General features: G+C 40.8%; 4 protein-coding genes across 4 annotated transcripts; 2 read left to right on the top strand and 2 right to left on the bottom strand.

Annotated features, from left to right (window-relative positions):
• Positions 1-1,511: 1,511 nt before the first annotated feature.
• Positions 1,512-8,424, bottom strand: LOC146522698 (histone H3). The gene has a single exon (XM_085153618.1). It carries the CDS (start codon positions 8,422-8,424, stop codon positions 8,014-8,016), a length of 411 nt encoding a protein of 136 aa, XP_085009744.1. The 3' UTR covers positions 1,512-8,013.
• On the top strand, positions 6,502-10,143 carry LOC146522697 (histone H4-like; the record flags this gene model as incomplete). The annotated part of the gene is made up of 1 exon (XM_085153633.1): positions 6,502-10,143. A coding segment is annotated over one exon (327 nt), but the record flags the coding sequence as incomplete, so codon positions are not given.
• A 111-nt stretch (positions 10,144-10,254) lies between these two features.
• Positions 10,255-12,798, bottom strand: LOC146522696 (uncharacterized). The gene is made up of 4 exons (XM_085153585.1): positions 12,291-12,798; positions 11,901-12,152; positions 11,236-11,325; positions 10,255-11,062 (listed from the first exon to the last, which is right to left on the bottom strand). Exons 1-4 carry the CDS (start codon positions 12,418-12,420, stop codon positions 10,803-10,805), a joined length of 732 nt encoding a protein of 243 aa, XP_085009711.1. The 5' UTR covers positions 12,421-12,798; the 3' UTR covers positions 10,255-10,802.
• On the top strand, positions 12,794-15,314 carry LOC146522695 (histone H2A-like; the record flags this gene model as incomplete). Its single annotated transcript, XM_085154149.1, has 1 exon — positions 12,794-15,314. A coding segment is annotated over one exon (348 nt), but the record flags the coding sequence as incomplete, so codon positions are not given.
• Positions 15,315-16,882: the final 1,568 nt, after the last annotated feature.

Raw genomic sequence — 16,882 nt, 5'->3', positions numbered from 1 at the left:
ATTATAGACTATACTGACATTCCAACCGAGTTTTGTAACTTAAGAGACAGCGATGCCGAAAAGAAAACATTATAGATCTGACACAAGTGAAATTGACTGGATGCGGAAAAACGTTCCTTCACGTACTTTGACCAGATGGAAAAAACGGTATATGCACCTTTGCCAATAAGTTAATACAGTTGTCAGTTTCTGTCATTGTTATGAAAGCTACAAGAATTTATTTATTTTTTTAGAAAAATTGACAGAGCTTTGACTGACATCGGACAGCACAACCCACAACAACAAGTAAGTGAATGTATATCATTAATGTCTTATCAGCTACCATAGTAGCACTTGATACAAAGTGTTTGGGTTTTAATAGTTTGGTTAAGTGGAACCTTTCAGTTCTAATTTGACACCCATAACGTGGCTTATATTTTTGTGTTGTGTGTACTAAGCAGGTTAACAAACGAATAATTCCATACACTTACATAGATATTTATTTTAAATGATAAGTTATGCAACATAATTTATTGTGTTTGCCAAATGACTGATGAATTCTGTTTAGGTTAGTTATGATAAGAAAATGCGAAGTATTTGAGAATCTAGACTATATTCATAATGTTTCTGCATGGAAAGTAATCTGAAGTGCTACTTAAGTAATTGTGAGATGATAAATATAATAAAAAAAATAGTTTTTTACTTAGAAGCCAACCTCTTTCATTGTGTTTATTTAAAGGTCAATAAAAACATTAAGAATAATAACAATGATAATAATAACAACATGGAAATTTCATCCCGACTGTTTTCAAGGGAGCTGTGAAAAATGTATCTTAAACAAGTTGTTTTAAGATACATTTGTATCATTTCAAGGACAACGGTGAAGATGACAGCCAGAGAGAAGGAACTTTCACAGTTCCAATGGTAAATAAAAATACATTATTATAGTCTCTCTCTCTCTAGCTTTCTCTCTCTCTTTCTCTCTCCTTTTAAAAGCAACATACAGAAAAAAGGCCACAATAAAGCATTACTTTCATTCTTATGTCTCTTCTAAGCTACTCCATCACATTGTAAAAGTGAAAAGTACAGCTCACCATTAAGCTGTTTAAATATGTCAGTGACAGACTCACTACTTGTTTTGGAATATATCATTCGGATATTTAATTCATTTATATATTCAATACTTGGGTTGTATTCCTCACAGGAAAGTGAAGATGCTGCCCAAAGAGATGAGCAGATACCAGAACCACAAATGGTTTCACTGGTAAGAAACAAATGCAAGATGTGTTCCCCTTCTATGGCTCTCTTTTCTTTAAAGAATAGTTAATTTGAAACTTCTCAGGGAAACAATGAAGATGCCACCCAAAGACAGGAGGAAAGAATAGAAATGGTCACAATGGTGCAGGTAAGACTGGCGGTTAATTGCATTTTTAACTATGACAAATGACAAATGCGTCTAGCGAACCTCGCACCGTCTGTTTCCTTTTACGTCCGCCGAGCACACATAATAAGACGGCTCCGTCGGGTTGAACTTCATTCGACTTTACTCGTTCAAAGAAGAAACTGTAACCATGAGTGGAAGAGGCAAGGGTGGTAACGTTGCCTGAGTTTATCCCTTCCCTTCTGCTTGTAGCCCTTGTGTGTTTAAACATGCCCCCTTATGTCCCTTTACCCTATGCCTCTAAATTTGGCAACCTATGGGTAAGGTTGAAATACGGTGGAGGCAACGATCCACCCTCTCGCGATTATGTGGCGGAGGAACTCCTTTTCCAATCTTCTTGGGTAAACCCGCAGGACATCTATTCTTTCATTTCGTTACCCAATAGAAGAGAGTTTGAGTTGTGCTTCCTTCAAGAAGCCCCCTTACGACGGTTTTTGGAAATTCACCATACCAACTTAAATCACCCTAAGTGGAAGGAATGGTCTGTAGAATCTCCAGTCCAGCTAGAAGTCACAACAATTGTGGTGAAATTTTGGACAGGAAGAGTTCCAGACCAGGATATTGAGCTCTATCTACAAAGGTACTGTGAAGTCTTACAACCTCCTATTAAGCCGGTTGACAAATTCGGCCTATGGTACGGAGTAAGAAAATTCAAAGTACGAATGCGGAGAGATGAAGCAGGTCATATCATTTCCATCCCTAACTCCATCTCTCTGGGCCCTTTTAATGGGCGTATCATATATCCTGGACAGGCAAACAGATGTTTTGTCTGCCAAGCTCTAGACCATCAAGTAAGAGACTGTCCTACCTGTAAGTGCTGGAAATGCGGGGAGTTGGGTCATAAAGCAAAAGAATGCCAAAATGACAGCGAGTGTTCCCTGTGCGGACTGAAGGGACACACCTTCTTTAAATGTCCCAAATCTTTTGCAAATATAACTAAAGCCTCCCAGCAGCCCTCCACGAGTGCTTTTCGCACAAACCTTTCATCCACCTCAGCGTTGCTAGTAGCTTCAAATCCAATCCCGCTACAAGAAAGGCTCACATATGGAAATGTGTCCTTAATAAATCCATTGGCTGTCCCTGAAGATGTTTCAGGACAAGAACCTGGTAATTGTACCACAACAAATCTTCCAGGAGTAACAGAGCCGCAGACAGACAACAACAACATAGGGGAGGATTTGATGCTCTCAGGACAACTCGAAGAAAGAACAGTAAAAAGTGGAGAAGAACCGGAAGACCAATCCTTCTCACAAACCTCGGATGTGGAGTGTGAGAGCGATGACGAGCGAAGGGAAAGCGAGGAAGACAATTCATCAGAAAGCTACCTAAGTGCAAGTGATAGTGAAGAATCACCCATTTCGACTCCTATGGAGCTTTCTTCTACGGATAATTCAGCAAGACGAGATGATGCGGATCCACAAACAGGGATTTTTTCTAAATAAACAGCATCCCGCAATGGAGGAATTGGTCAACGAAACAACGAAAGGAGGTAGGAAAAGAAGTGTCTCGACGACGTCTTATAGCAGAGATAAGAGAAAAGACGATCGATCCAGCCCTTCGCAAGGTAATGTTGAATCTACAATGTTCCCTCTCTCTACCGAATAACCTCCTACTACATAAAAAAAATGTGTATTCTTAAAATAATAACATGGAATGTTAGAGGGTTACAATCAGAAAGATATAGAAAAAAGAAAGTTGATTATTTATTAAAGCTAAATTATGATATTCTATGTCTACAAGAGATGAGACTGAAAAGTGACAATGATATATCTGCACTAACTCAAATGTGGTGTCCGGGGCGCTCAATAATTTCAATCGGAGAGGATAGTGCAGATGGAGTTGGTATTTTTTTTTAAAGACTCAAATGTGAACATAATAAAACGAAGAGACATTATCCCTGGAAGACTTCTTTTAGTTGACTGTTTTTATCATGGAGAGAAGATGCGGATCATCAATGTTTATACTGCAACTGAAAGGACAAAGAAAATGAGGCTGTTAAAAAAAATGAAGCAGCTCCTGGAAGTAGGTTTTAATTTAATAATATGTGGCGATTTTAATATTGTAACGGAAGAAAGTGATAGAGCTGCTACAACGCCTTTTAAGATCAATCGTGAAGGTAAATTTTTAGCGCAAGTTTGTACAGATGCTTCCCTTAGACATCTCTATAGAGTATTACATCCCACAAAGATTCATTTTACTAGATTTGACACAAATATCAAAACTAGAATAGATAGGATCTATATTTCTTCTTCAATACGCGCTCTTAATTATGACACCTTTATGACTGATCTATCTGATCATATGATTGTTAAAGCTACAATGCAGTGTGGTCTTGACTATCATAAAAGCTATTGGAAATTAAATACGGCATGTTTGAGGAATCTAGCGCTAACACAAGAACTAAAATGTGAAATTAAAAAAATATTGCAATTAAGAGTTCTGGTAAGTTCTGAGATAGAACTGTGGGATTTGCTTAAAAGCCAATTGAAAGATTTCTTCAAATTCAAATGTCGGGAGTTAAATCATGCCAAGAATATGAAATATAATGAAGATGTAAAAACATATATACGTCTAAAATCTAAAAAAAGAAACGAAGAAGAGGAACATCAGATGGATGAGTTGAAAAAAGAAATAGAATTGATAAATAATGAGTTATTATTTAATATGCAGATAACAGCAGGGTGTGATAGAAATGGAAACACTGACTTTGCGATTGTCTCTGGTCAGAGGAGACGTGGTAGCAACTTTATCCCCTCTATTAGGGATGGAAGCGGAAAATTAACCGTCAATGAGAGCGAGAAAAGACATGCTGTCAGAGAACAATGCTCATCCATGTTTTCTGCATTACCTTCAGACAGTAATGCTTTACGATCATTGTTAAATGTTATTGGACCTCTTGAACCTTCTGTTTTTGATCCACTGCTTGGGGTGATAAGAAAAGAAGAGGTTGCAGCTGCTATCGAGCAACTGAATAACAATAAAACTCCAGGACTAGATGGTCTCCCAGCTGAGTTTTACAAGTTGGGTATAGAGGAAGTAAATGAACTTTTAACCTCAGCTTTGAATTCAGGGCTTGAAAAAGGAGTATTATGTGACTCTTTCTATGTTGGTCTGATGTGTTTATTATATAAAAAAGGAGATAAAAGTGATATAAATAATTATAGACAATTAACAATAATGAACGTTGATTACAAAATATTAGCTAAAATAATAATGAACAGATTAGAAGATATATTAGACAAAATTATTGTGAAGGAACAGACATGTGCTATAAAGGGTCGCCAGATGTGGGATAATCTGTGCACCCTGAGAGAGGTAATATACTCCAGAAGAGACTCTGATTTTTTTATTCTTGGCTTAGATCAAAAGAAAGCATTTGATTATCTCTCCCATTCGTATATATGGGCAGTTATGAAAGCCTACGGGATGCCGGACAGTTTCATCGCCATGGTAAAATTGTTATACAAAAAATCCATCATACAAGTCAAGGTAAATGGAAGTTTGACTGAACAATTCCATGCGTCGTGTGGAGTGAAACAGGGATGCCCGCTAAGCGCTGCTTTGTGTGTTTTAGCCATCAATCCTTTATTGAAACTAATTAATAAAGACACTAATATTAAAGGATACTGTTTTAACGATGGCTATAGAGTGACAGCTATGGCTTATGCCGATGATGTTACGGTTATCATTAGGAACCAGGACGAGTTGGACAGGTTACTTTTTCACCTCAAACAATATGAATTGGCATCAGGTGCAAAATTAAACCCAGAAAAAACAGAAAGCGTGTGGTTTGGTTCCTCATTACAAAAGCCGAAAATAAACATACAAGTTAATGATGAAATGAAAGTCTTGGGAATTTGGATCAACAAAGGGGACCCCTGTTTGTTAAACTGGTCCAAAAAAGAATGTGAAATTAAAGAAGAAGTAGCTAAATGGGAAAATAAAAATACTAACTATAAAGCGCGAGTTAATATAGTTAAAACCCATATAGTATCCAAACTTCTTTTCCTTGCCACGGTTTTTCCTCCTCCTCATAAATCACTTTTATTTTTAAACAAATTGTGTCTTAAATTAATATGGGGAACAAATCGTGAGGTAACGAAACGAACCTTGATGTACAAAGGCAAAGAGTGTGGTGGATTGGGTGCGCCAGATCTCCGCATCACTTTGAGAATTCCGTTTATTAAAAATGTTTTTAGCGCTCTTAATAGGGGGACTCCGTGGGTTAGAGGTGATGTAGCACAATGGAAAAAATTAAAAGGTAGGGCTAGATCAAATGTACCTTATTATAAGCTTGTTTTTGGCGACACTACAGAACAATGGAAAGACTTTAACATTAACTGGACACAAGTATCCACTAAACAAGTATATAATACAATTAACAGTAAAAATAATGAAGGACAGATAAAATATAAGGGCGTGGGCGTAGAAGAATATCCGTTAATAGTCAAAAATATCTATGACAAATTAATATCTGAAAATATGAGAGATACAGTGTGGTTGATCTCGGTTGGACGACTCCCTGTTAGAGCGGTGGTTCAGTGGAGCTGTTACGTTACCACCAAAGAATGTCCTATGTCACGATGTGCCGAAGATGAAACCCTTGAACATTTACTGTTATCCTGTTATAGAACAGTAGAGATTAGACAACAGATGACTAAAGTGGGGTTTGAAATTGAAAACAATATACAAGCTATAAAATATGGTCTGTTTAAAGAAAAAATGTACGACAGTAAAAGACGCCTCTTTTGGCTTATTATGTGTGTCATTAACACCCACATTTGGAAAACCAGAGCCAAGGTGGTCATTGAGCAAAAAATGATAGATAGTGTGGCTGTGTGTAAAAATATTCTTGCAGACCTGAGAAGGAGGAAAACTTTAGAGCAAAAAAAGAATAGCCCTTTACCTTGGGATCTTTTGAAAATATAATCAATGTTAAAATGTTTGAGTACTTTGGGGGGGGGGGTGTAACATTAATTTTGTATTAATGTATCTATTGTAAATTATTATGTGTATTGCCAAATATTTTGATGCAAAGTTTTTTTTATGTATTGTTGCTTGTGAATTTGCCATGAATTTTGAAAATAAAGGCTTTAAAAAAAAAAAAAAGCAAGGGTGGCAAAGGACTCGGTGAAGGAGGCGCCAAGCGTCACCGTAAAGTTCTCCGTGATAACATCCAGGGTATCACCAAACCCGCTATCCGTCGTCTAGCTCGTCGTGGCGGAGTGAAGCGTATTTCTGGTCTGATCTACGAGGAGACCCGCGGTGTGCTCAAGGTGTTCCTGGAGAATGTCATCCGTGACGCCGTCACCTACACTGAGCACGCCAAGAGGAAGACTGTGACCGCCATGGATGTGGTGTACGCTCTGAAGAGGCAGGGCCGCACTCTGTACGGCTTCGGCGGTTAAACTCATTCACCATTATCCAACAAACGGCTCTTTTAAGAGCCACCCACTTCACTTTGAGAGCTTTGTTCTGTGGTGGTGTTGTTATTCTCACGGCTTGGACGAAAGACCTGAAAACATTAGTAAAATACTTGCCAGCATTTCCCCACCAACCTGAAGTAGTATGTTATAACGTAAAGAATTACCAACTGAGATTCCTAACATATTACCCTCTTCAGTTAGCTAAAGGCTGTAAGATTGAGCTTTTTGTAATGCGTGATTTTCTTCACGACGTTACAATAACTGAAATGACCACAACCTGAACTTAAGGGGTTACAGACGTATTCAACACCACGGTTTAATACTCACTGAGAAAAGTCATAGACCAAACAAAAAGGATAGAAATGACTTATTCATCGGTTTATTTGTAAATGTCTTCCTGCCAGAAATCCACTTGAAGCAGAAGTGCTGATTTAGTAGGGTTTTTTCTTTTTTGTGTGACTGCATGTATTTGGAATGTCTCACTGTTATTTATCAGGTGACAGAGGCAGCTCTGCCATGTTGTAGCTCGGACAGAGGTGAAGAGGCAGGTCACAGGTGACTGATGATTTAGATTAACTAGTATTTATTATAATTGTCAGGCGATTTCAGTCATCCCAGTGTCCTCAGCTGAGGCTGAAAGAAGCTTCAGTGCTCTCACAAAACATTTTAGCGTTACACATTATTTTAACCACCTCTGTAAACTAATATCCTGGCCTGCTCGAGGCTGCCGTTTTCTGACAGTTTCAATCAAAATTAGAAATGCTACTGAGACTGAGATAACTAATAGTGCTGCCTGTTGTGCAGGTTTCCAAAACACGTTATTCATGGTTACATACAATTTTAGACTGATGTGGGCCAAAGCCTGGCATAGCCTGTAACGTTATTATGACGGACACATTTTATGAGTTTGACTTTCAGTGACTTATAGGTTTCTTTGAAAAATACTATATTAAGTATAAATTTTGTCACTGAAGTCAGTGAATTCCATGTTGATGCTAACTGTAATTTCTGGAATAGAAACAGCATGAATATTGATATGTGAGCATAAGATTCAATTATAAAAACAATACTAATTTAAAAAATAAAAAAGACAAAAGGAGCGAGCTCTTGGTGTGAGTGAGGTGGCTCTGAAAAGAGCCGTTGTTGCTAGGAGAGCGTGTAGCGCAGTTATGCTCTCTCTCCGCGGATGCGGCGAGCCAGCTGTATGTCTTTGGGCATGATGGTGACCCTTTTGGCGTGGATGGCGCACAGGTTGGTGTCCTCGAAGAGTCCGACCAAGTAAGCCTCGCTGGCCTCCTGCAGAGCCATGACAGCAGAGCTCTGGAAGCGCAGGTCGGTCTTGAAGTCCTGAGCGATCTCGCGGACCAGGCGCTGGAAGGGCAGCTTGCGGATCAGCAGCTCGGTGGATTTCTGGTAACGGCGGATCTCTCGCAGAGCCACGGTACCGGGCCTATAACGGTGAGGCTTCTTGACGCCTCCGGTGGCCGGGGCGCTCTTACGAGCGGCCTTGGTGGCCAGCTGCTTCCTGGGGGCTTTGCCGCCGGTAGACTTGCGAGCGGTCTGCTTGGTTCTTGCCATTCTTTCTCACTTTTCTTCTCCTGTGATAAGAGTAGAAAATGTAGCAAACAGAGGAGACTCGCTGCTCTTAAAGTGTGTGACGGGCTATGACGCTGTGCCGCTCCGGCTCGTGATTGGTGACGGGCTCCACGTGGTGCTCAGCAGCGTTCAGAGGAGCACCGCCCCGCCTCGGTGTGTGCTGCTCATTGGAGAAAAGAGCATTGATGTTGCGCGCTGCCGCAAGCCTCTCTGCGATTGGTGCGTGACGAAAATGCCCGCGCTCTGCGGAAATATAAGCGAAGCTTTGAGCTGATCGAGCCACATTTCTTCTTAGTCTCGATATTACGAAAAGAAGAACCTGTTAAAATGAGTGGTCGCGGCAAAACCGGAGGTAAAGCCAGAGCTAAGGCTAACGGTGTGTTCACACCGAACGCGATGGACGCGAACAAAAACGCCCCAAACGCCCCTAATTTGACTCGTGCACATTCGCGTCTCAACGCGTGTCCAAGAAAAATCCATCGCGCTTCAAAATATGATATTTTGACGCGCGTGAACCGGAAATGTGGGAGGGATGTGGGAGGAAGTTGTGCCAGACCGGTATCTTTGCAAGATGGCAGCTGTCGAGTTAGCGCTTGAAGAGAGAGTCTCCCTTCTCTATGTACTGTGGAGAGCAGAGCAGCGGCGTAAAAGACGCCCTCGCCCTACCTGGGTCCATCAGGTCCTCCAGAGGCATGAGCAGTTTGGTGAGTTTCACCATTTGCTCCAGGAGCTGCGCCTGGATGACGGCCGATTCCAGCGACATCACCGTCTTTCACTCGGCCAGTTTGAGGACCTGCTTCCCCGGGTCGGTCCCAGAACCGCCCGCCTAGACACCAATTACAGGCGCTCAATCCCACCTGCAGAGCGCCTGTCCATCTGCCTGAGGTTAGTAAAAGTATTTAATACGGTAGTCCTTTATTGATACCTGTGCTAATACATGCTAAACCATCCATTTATACACTGCTAACATGGATGTGCTATGCTAACAGTGAATGCTCTCGGTTTTTACTGATAGCAAACTGTGGTACGGAGACGACTGTTTATAATATTTCTAGTGATACTCAGAAGGTCTCATCAAGTCCCGATTTAATTCGATTTATGCTGTTATCAGTGTTTGAATGATAGCATGGCTGTGGTGTCATATCAATGTATGCGCTCGGTGTTTGCTGATATCAAACTGTAGCATTAGGACCACTGAGTTAACCTTTGTAGTGATGCTCACTCCTTTTTATTTAGACCTGGTTTAATTCTGGGATAGTTGAATATTTGTATATAATCACCGCAGACTGTTTTAGATTATATCTAATATATATCATGTAATTATCCTTATAATTACAAAAGGTTTTATGTAAGATTTATGTTTTGCAATTTGTAATTTTGTAATTTCAATAATGTATTTTGTAACTGCAGTACACATAATACTCATTTTAAACAATTTTGTCCAGGTTCCTTGCCAGCAAACAACTCCTCCAGAGAGGCTGTCCTGGTGAGGGAGAAATTCATGGCTCACTTCTCGGTGGAGGGAGCTGTGTCTTGGCAACCAAAGGAGTAGCCTGTTTGAAGTCCGAGTGACTTCCCCACAACGGCTCTTTTAAGAGCCACCCACAAACCTCTAAAGAGTGTTCCTGTCTTTTTAAATTTTTCTTAATAAATGGAGCTCTACTCCAAAATAAACTAACCTCTTTTTACTCTCTTAAATAACTTGTCTTCACTATGTTCCTATATACAGTGTGGTGCAAAAGTTTGGGCAACCTTATTAATAGTCATTATTTTCCTGTATGAATCGCTGTTACAATGAAAAATGTCACTTACATATATCATATAGGAGACACACACATTGATATACACTAAATATTTATTTCATTTCTCTTTTTTTGTGTTGCCAATTTATGCACCTGCTTGATTTAAACAGTTATTGCACACTTTCTCTAAACTGCATTTCACTTCTCAAATATCACTGTGTGTGTCTCCTATATGATATATTTGACTATTTTTATTGTGACAACCAATGATTTGTACAAGAAAATAATTACTTTTCACAATGTTGCCCAAACTTTTGCATCCCACTGTATTAGTATGTTTTGTCATTAGTATAATATGAAATAAATTCTACTTGTGTCAAGTCGGGTGCCAATATTTGCTGTGTAGTAGAACAGAGACATTTTGTCATTATAAATGTTTATTTGAAAAAATATAAATTCATTAACAAAAACATTTATCATAAATATATGAAATGTAACTATTTACAGAGAGACAGGAATAAAAAGGACCCAGCTTGGAGTGGAAGAGCCTCAGGGAGAAGGAGGAGAAAAATAAGAACATTGTTTCTGCCCTGGAGAGCATGCTGCCTCATCAGAAAACTACTGATCATTAGGGTCCAATGTTTCCAAATTTAACACAGCTGTGCTGTTTTCAAAAACTAATTTATAAATTTGAAATTTCACGAATTCTCGTGTCTGAGGCGGCATGCTCTCCAGAACAGGAACAAGGCAGAGGAGGAAATGTTCAGTTGGAGACGGGCGTGGCCTCTTTAGGGACTCCAGGATGGCCAGCTCCACCGCCGATGGACCGTCCTGGGACCCGTCCCTCGCCCGCCTTCGAGCTGTCCTCCTCTGTGGGCCTGTAAAACACAGCACAAAACAACACAAAGTAATGAGAAGGCTGCTACTAGATTTTCATTTTCAAAATTGAAAAAAAAAACATGATATAAACAGATTGGTTGTAGATATTTAGTAAAGGTGATCACAAGGGAATTCAAGCAAGTAAAAAGCTGTCAGTGCTTGATGTTCATACCTGTGGGTGCAGCAGCAGGAGCTGAGGGACCAGGGACTGGAGAGCCAGGAGAAGAGACAGCTGAGGACTCTGCTGCATGATTACTTGACTCTATCAAGACAATATTAGATGTTAACAGGTTGAAGACAATAGTCATAGAGAATATTATATTATTATATACTTATTATTATTATTATATACAGTGGTCTCTCATTTATTGCAGCACATGAACAGTAGTCACAGTTCTCACAAGTTGATTCTCAAAGTGAAAACCTTTGTCGATTTTAAAACGTAAAAGTATTATGCCGCGCTTTTTCTCCGTCTGCGGCGCCACTTTTGTGCGCCTTTTTTGCTCCCGGTGCAGGTGTGTATTTCCGAATGAGGCTCATAGTTATGAGTGCTTTTGTGCTGTTTTTTTCTATTGGACGTGATGGTTATCAAAACCAAACATGATAAGTTTGGCAAGCGCAGGAGACACGACATGGAGGAGATTTGTCATTTGGGCTGCAGAATGCAATGCGCATTGTTGAAAGCTGTACGGTGCAATAAAAAAAACTCAGCGAAAAGGCGAGGCAGTGACGGATGAACAGCGGGACTACTGTATACTGTTTATTAATAAACAAAATATGTTCCTGTATGACAACACGCATAAATTAACTGCCTACATTAACTCAATGTAAACATACCTTCTGACTGACACTCCCCTGCTGCCTCTTCGGGCTGTCCCTGGTCCTCGGGGGAGAAGTTCTCCACGGTCCGCACCATATTACCGCTAGTCTCCCGCGGGGTGAGGAAGGGGTCCAGAAACCCCATGACCGCGAAGAACTTCCATCTTCTCCCCGATCCTGCTGCAGACCCACTCCTCTTCTCCTTCTCTGCCTTCTTCTCCTTATTATAAGTGTCCCTGAGGCTCTTCCACTTTCTCCTGCAGATGTCCTCTGAATAAACGCATTATCTTGTTAGCGGAAAGGTATTTGTACATCAGTGGGAAAATAGCGGGACAGTAGGCGGGCTTGCTAGCTTTTGCGCGGGTTCATCGGGTCAGTCTGAAAATTAAAAAGAAGGAATGAACTTACCAGGTTGCCCGATCTCCTCACTTATGTGTCTCCAAGCTAGGTCCTTTTTATTCCTGTCTCGGTAAAAGTAGTAGCTAGCATCGTATAGCTCCGGGTGATTAGCCACGGCACTGATTAGCTTTTCCTCCATACTGAATGAAGAATGAAGGGCTTTGGCTGGATCTGCCCCTTTGACCTAGGTCAGAGCCACGTCACCAGGCTCCTGATTGGTTGTCGCGGCGCGATTTGACGCTGGAGTTCAGATTTTTCCAACTCGAGCGGTAGACGCGAAACGCGCGTATGCACAAAATGCAACACAAAAACTCACGCGCGTGGTTTTATTCGCGAGTCAAACGCGCCAGACGCGCTACACTGACGCGCGTTTCACGCGTTTTGGCGTTTTCGCGACGCAAATCTGCTTCCGAATTTTCGCGGGACCCGCAATCGCGCGTCATCGCGCTTTTCCATTGACTTTACATGTAAACCTGACGCTCTATTCGCGTCCATCGCGTTCGGTGTGAACACACCGTAAGACCCGCTCATCCCGTGCCGGGCTTCAGTTCCCCGTGGGTCGTGTCCACAGACTGCTGCGCAAAGGCAACTATGCGGAGCGTGTGGGAGCCGGCGCCCCCGTTTACCTGGCAGCTGTGCTCGAGTACCTGACCGCTGAGATCCTGGAGCTGGCTGGAAACGCAGCCCGCGACAACAAGAAGACTCGTATCATCCCACGTCACCTGCAGCTGGCTGTGCGCAACGACGAGGAGCTCAACAAGCTCCTGGGTGGAGTCACCATCGCTCAGGGTGGTGTGCTGCCCAACATCCAGGCTGTGCTGCTGCCCAAGAAGACCGAGAAGCCCGCCAAGGCCAAGTAAACACAAAGCGCTCGGCTTCACCAAAAACAAAGGCTCTTTTAAGAGCCAAACACTTCTCTCTAAGCAAACATCCTTCTGTCTGTTACTGTGTCTGTAACAACTTGTGTACAGGGAACTGTAGATTATGCTTCTTGATTTATTTTCAAATGTACGTTCATTCATGTCATCTTACATAATCAAATCCACCTTCAAAATATACTATCATGAGTGCTTAAGCACTGTCTTTTATTCACAAGACAAAAATAGAGGGTCTTAATATAAAGTCAAAATAAAACAAGCTCTCATTCTCTCCTGCTGTGTGGTTAAGGCTCGTGCCTTGTTCAACCTCATTGCTCATCTTACTAATTTAGAATAAATAGGATATCACAAATTATTAGTTTCATAACTATGACTGTAGACTGTCATCATGGTACACCTGCTTGATAATTAAAGCAGTTTCTACGCTCATGGAAACAGAACACGTGGTACATGACACATGTGGCAAGATCACAAACCTTGTCAAACACAATAGGAAATCATAACAACATGATGAGGAGGAGAGGGACAGGTGGACTTCTTTGGTGCTGCAGGAACTATCCAGATACAGAGGGAGGAAAATGTGGAGCTGTTAGCAACATGTTCAGCAGCACTGCTGCTAAATTTAGGACATTTTGCAAAGTCACTTACATCTACGCTTAGTCAACCCCTGTTTTAAGGACAGTAGTGGGTTTGAGCAGGATTTGAACCTGGGCCTCCTGGTCTCAAGGCAGCTATTCATCCCATTGTGTTCTCAAAGCATTTCATGCGACCTTAAAGCTCTCAAGAATTACATTAAGTTGCTGAACCCTGACCTCTGACGTGGAAAATTAGTTGGTTTAGCTATAAACTTTGGTGTGTAACTCTGTATGGAGGGAAGAATGTATTGACAGTGGGGGTCTGCCTGTCGTAAAATGAGTTAAAGCTGCCTCAGCCAGATAAAGGAGGTCAAGAAGTAAACCTCGAGGCTATATTTTGAAAAAAAGGAATTCCCAGCACCCTTAACTCTACAGAGCTCCATTAGTTTAAATGTACACAAATCAAATTGGTTATGAAATCAGTAATGAAATCAATACATGCTAAAATAAATAGCTGTATGGGTTCAGCTTGGAGTAAAATGTGTCCTTGAAATCACCTAATATCAGCTCACTTGGCCTAGATTTAGTCAGGTAAGGTTGAGTATTTTTAGTGGATTATATTGGCTAGGTATCATTAACCTATACAGTGTACTTCCACTAAAACAGCCAGTGTAGGCTTTCAAAAAATAAAAGTAGAACTCAATATTTCATACAGAGATAATAACATGCAACTATAAATGTAATACTTTCAGTCATATTTGTTGTTTTTTTTAATATAATTTTTTTTAATGTAGGTGATAACTTTTAAAGGTGTATTTCTTTTCTGATAGTGTTTCATAGTAAAACAAGAAGTGTTGTGATGTCTTGTACTATGAAGGTATGATTGTAAAGAGCAAACGGGTGAGGTGTTTCAGGTGTGCAGATGCGACTAAAAGCCAAAACAGTCGCCAACGAAACGAAGATAAAAAATTTCAGAGGTGGGCCATTCTGGTGTCACAAATTTATGAAACAAAAAGGACTGTACATCTGACAGAGTGGAGAAGTGTGAAAACATCCACGATCACCAACGGATTGCAAAGGGCTGGACTGCTGCGTGATGGAGATGAGGACACCGCCACGGCCCTTCAGAGGGAGTTCGACTCCAACACTGACAACGAGGATTTCTTTGGTTTTGAAAGCCGACACTGGAGAAGAGGACTTTGGTGGTTTTAGTGCGCAGGAAGATGGTGGTGAATGACTGACTTTTCTTCTTGTTAAAGCCGTGTCACTGCACCTGAGCCTAAAAGGTAGTCCGAATCTATTTTTCTGGTGTGCTGTAGGTTATTGTTATGTACTACATTTGTTACTCATTTATGAAGCACAGTACATGTTTCGTACTTGTAATTACAGCTACTTGTACATATACCTAAAAAGTTATGCAAATATGTACCCATAACTTGTTTTTCAAAATATTAATAAAAGTGATGTGTCTCCAAACAGCCATCTCTTTCCTGACAATTCCCTTTGTGCATATTCTCTTACATATGGTAAGTAAACATTAAAGCACCTGCGGCTTTTAGTCAGGTGTGGCTGATATAGGTCGTGTCCAAATTCATGGGCTGCATCCTCCTGAGGACCCGGCCTTTGCGGTCTACGTGGGCCGGGTCCTCAGGAGGTCAGGTAGGCCGGAAGTAAACTGCTATGGAATTGAACGGTCTAGCCTTCTCGATCTACTCCCGCCCTTAATTCAGAGTATTTCCGGTTGTCAGCGCCACGGCACGAAAATCGAAAATGGACCCCGAAATCTTTCTCCGTTTTTTGTGTTCATTTTTAATTATCAACGAGCTAACCCACATTCTCGCCTGAAAATATGTTTAAAGTTTATTTTGTGGCCCAGAAAGATTAATAAGAGTAATTTTAAAACTCTTTTCATTAAAATTTAAAAAGTTTAGAGCCAACCAAGTTTTAATGTCATCTAGGCATGTCATGAGAGGTTTTATGGAGATGCCACCCTTCTGCTTCAGTGGCAAATAAATTTGGATGCCATTATCATCTAGAAAATCTTTCAGTTGACTAAAAACAATTTTCTCTAAAACCTTGGAAAGTAAAGGCAGCTTGGAAGTAGGCCTATAGTCAGCTAAAACTGTGTGATCAAGGGCAGGTTTTTTAAGCAGTGGCTGCACTAGTGCATGTTTGAAACTTGCAGGAACCACACCAGAAGACAGACTGCTGTTAATAATTTCAAGGACATATCGTCCTATACCAAGAAAAATCTTCTTTAAAAAATTGTGGAGGAAAAGCATCCCGAGGGAAACCTGTGGGCTTAATATAGTGAACCACATCCTCTAAAGCAGAGAACATCACAAGTTCAAACTGAGTAAAAACAGCAGTGGAAGGGACAGAGGCAGAGGGGTCAGAGTCAGGAGTTGTGATAAGAGCCCTGGTGGTGACAACCTTTTCAATAAAAAAGTTCAGAAAATCATTGCAGATATCAGGAGAAACTTCCAAAAAGACCTTCAATGGAGTATTAAGAACTGTGTCAATGGTCCTAAAGAACACACGTGGGTTATGACTGTTGCAAGAAATAATATTTGCAAAATATTCACTTTTTGCCTCTTTAACAGTGTTCTGGTAGCGATGCCAGCAGTCTTTTAGAATTTGAAATGATACATGCAGTTTATCTTTTTTCCACCTCTGTTCTGCTTGACGTTCCCTCTTAACAGCACGAGTGCTCTCATTAAACCAAGGCTCAGGTTTAGCTTTGGGCTGCCTAGTTTTTGAATATCTATATCGATAATCTATCTCTGCGCTTGTGTCTAAATACACATATGCTTTCAATTGTGTTATTGAAATATCTAGGCAGATTTTTTGGAAGTTCAGTTAATGCTAGAAATGTGTCGTGCTTCGTCTCTAGAGGCCACCGCATATATTTATATATAAACTTAAATAATCTATTTTTTTTAACATTAGTAACTCCTTGTGCATAATCTTATATTTTTGTTAATAAATTAATCAGAGCAACAAAACAAGCTCGAAAGTCGGTTGGGAGCCGAAAGAGCCGGCTCTTTTTAGTGAGCCGAGCAGAATCTCTGTAAGAGCCGGAAATCCCATCACTAATTAACACCACCCAGTGACATGAACGGCCACATCCGCGATTCAAGTAGTTCAC

This window comes from Neolamprologus multifasciatus, chromosome 3 (genome assembly GCF_963576455.1).
Source record: "Neolamprologus multifasciatus chromosome 3, fNeoMul1.2, whole genome shotgun sequence".
NCBI classification, from domain to species: domain Eukaryota; kingdom Metazoa; phylum Chordata; class Actinopteri; order Cichliformes; family Cichlidae; genus Neolamprologus; species Neolamprologus multifasciatus.
This window is presented reverse-complemented; position numbering and strand designations above follow the sequence as displayed.

Bases quoted from the DNA above. Each gene is read 5' to 3' on its own strand.
- LOC146522698 (XM_085153618.1), bottom strand. From the start codon at position 8,424: ATGGCAAGAACCAAGCAGACCGCTCGCAAGTCTACCGGCGGCAAAGCC.
- LOC146522696 (XM_085153585.1), bottom strand. From the start codon at position 12,420: ATGGAGGAAAAGCTAATCAGTGCCGTGGCTAATCACCCGGAGCTATAC. The intron at 11,326-11,900 runs GTATGTTTACAT...TTGTCTTGATAG, and splicing joins AGGGGAGTGTCAGTCAGAAG to AGTCAAGTAATCATGCAGCA. The intron at 11,063-11,235 runs GTATGAACATCA...TGTGTTTTACAG, and splicing joins TCCTGCTGCTGCACCCACAG to GCCCACAGAGGAGGACAGCT.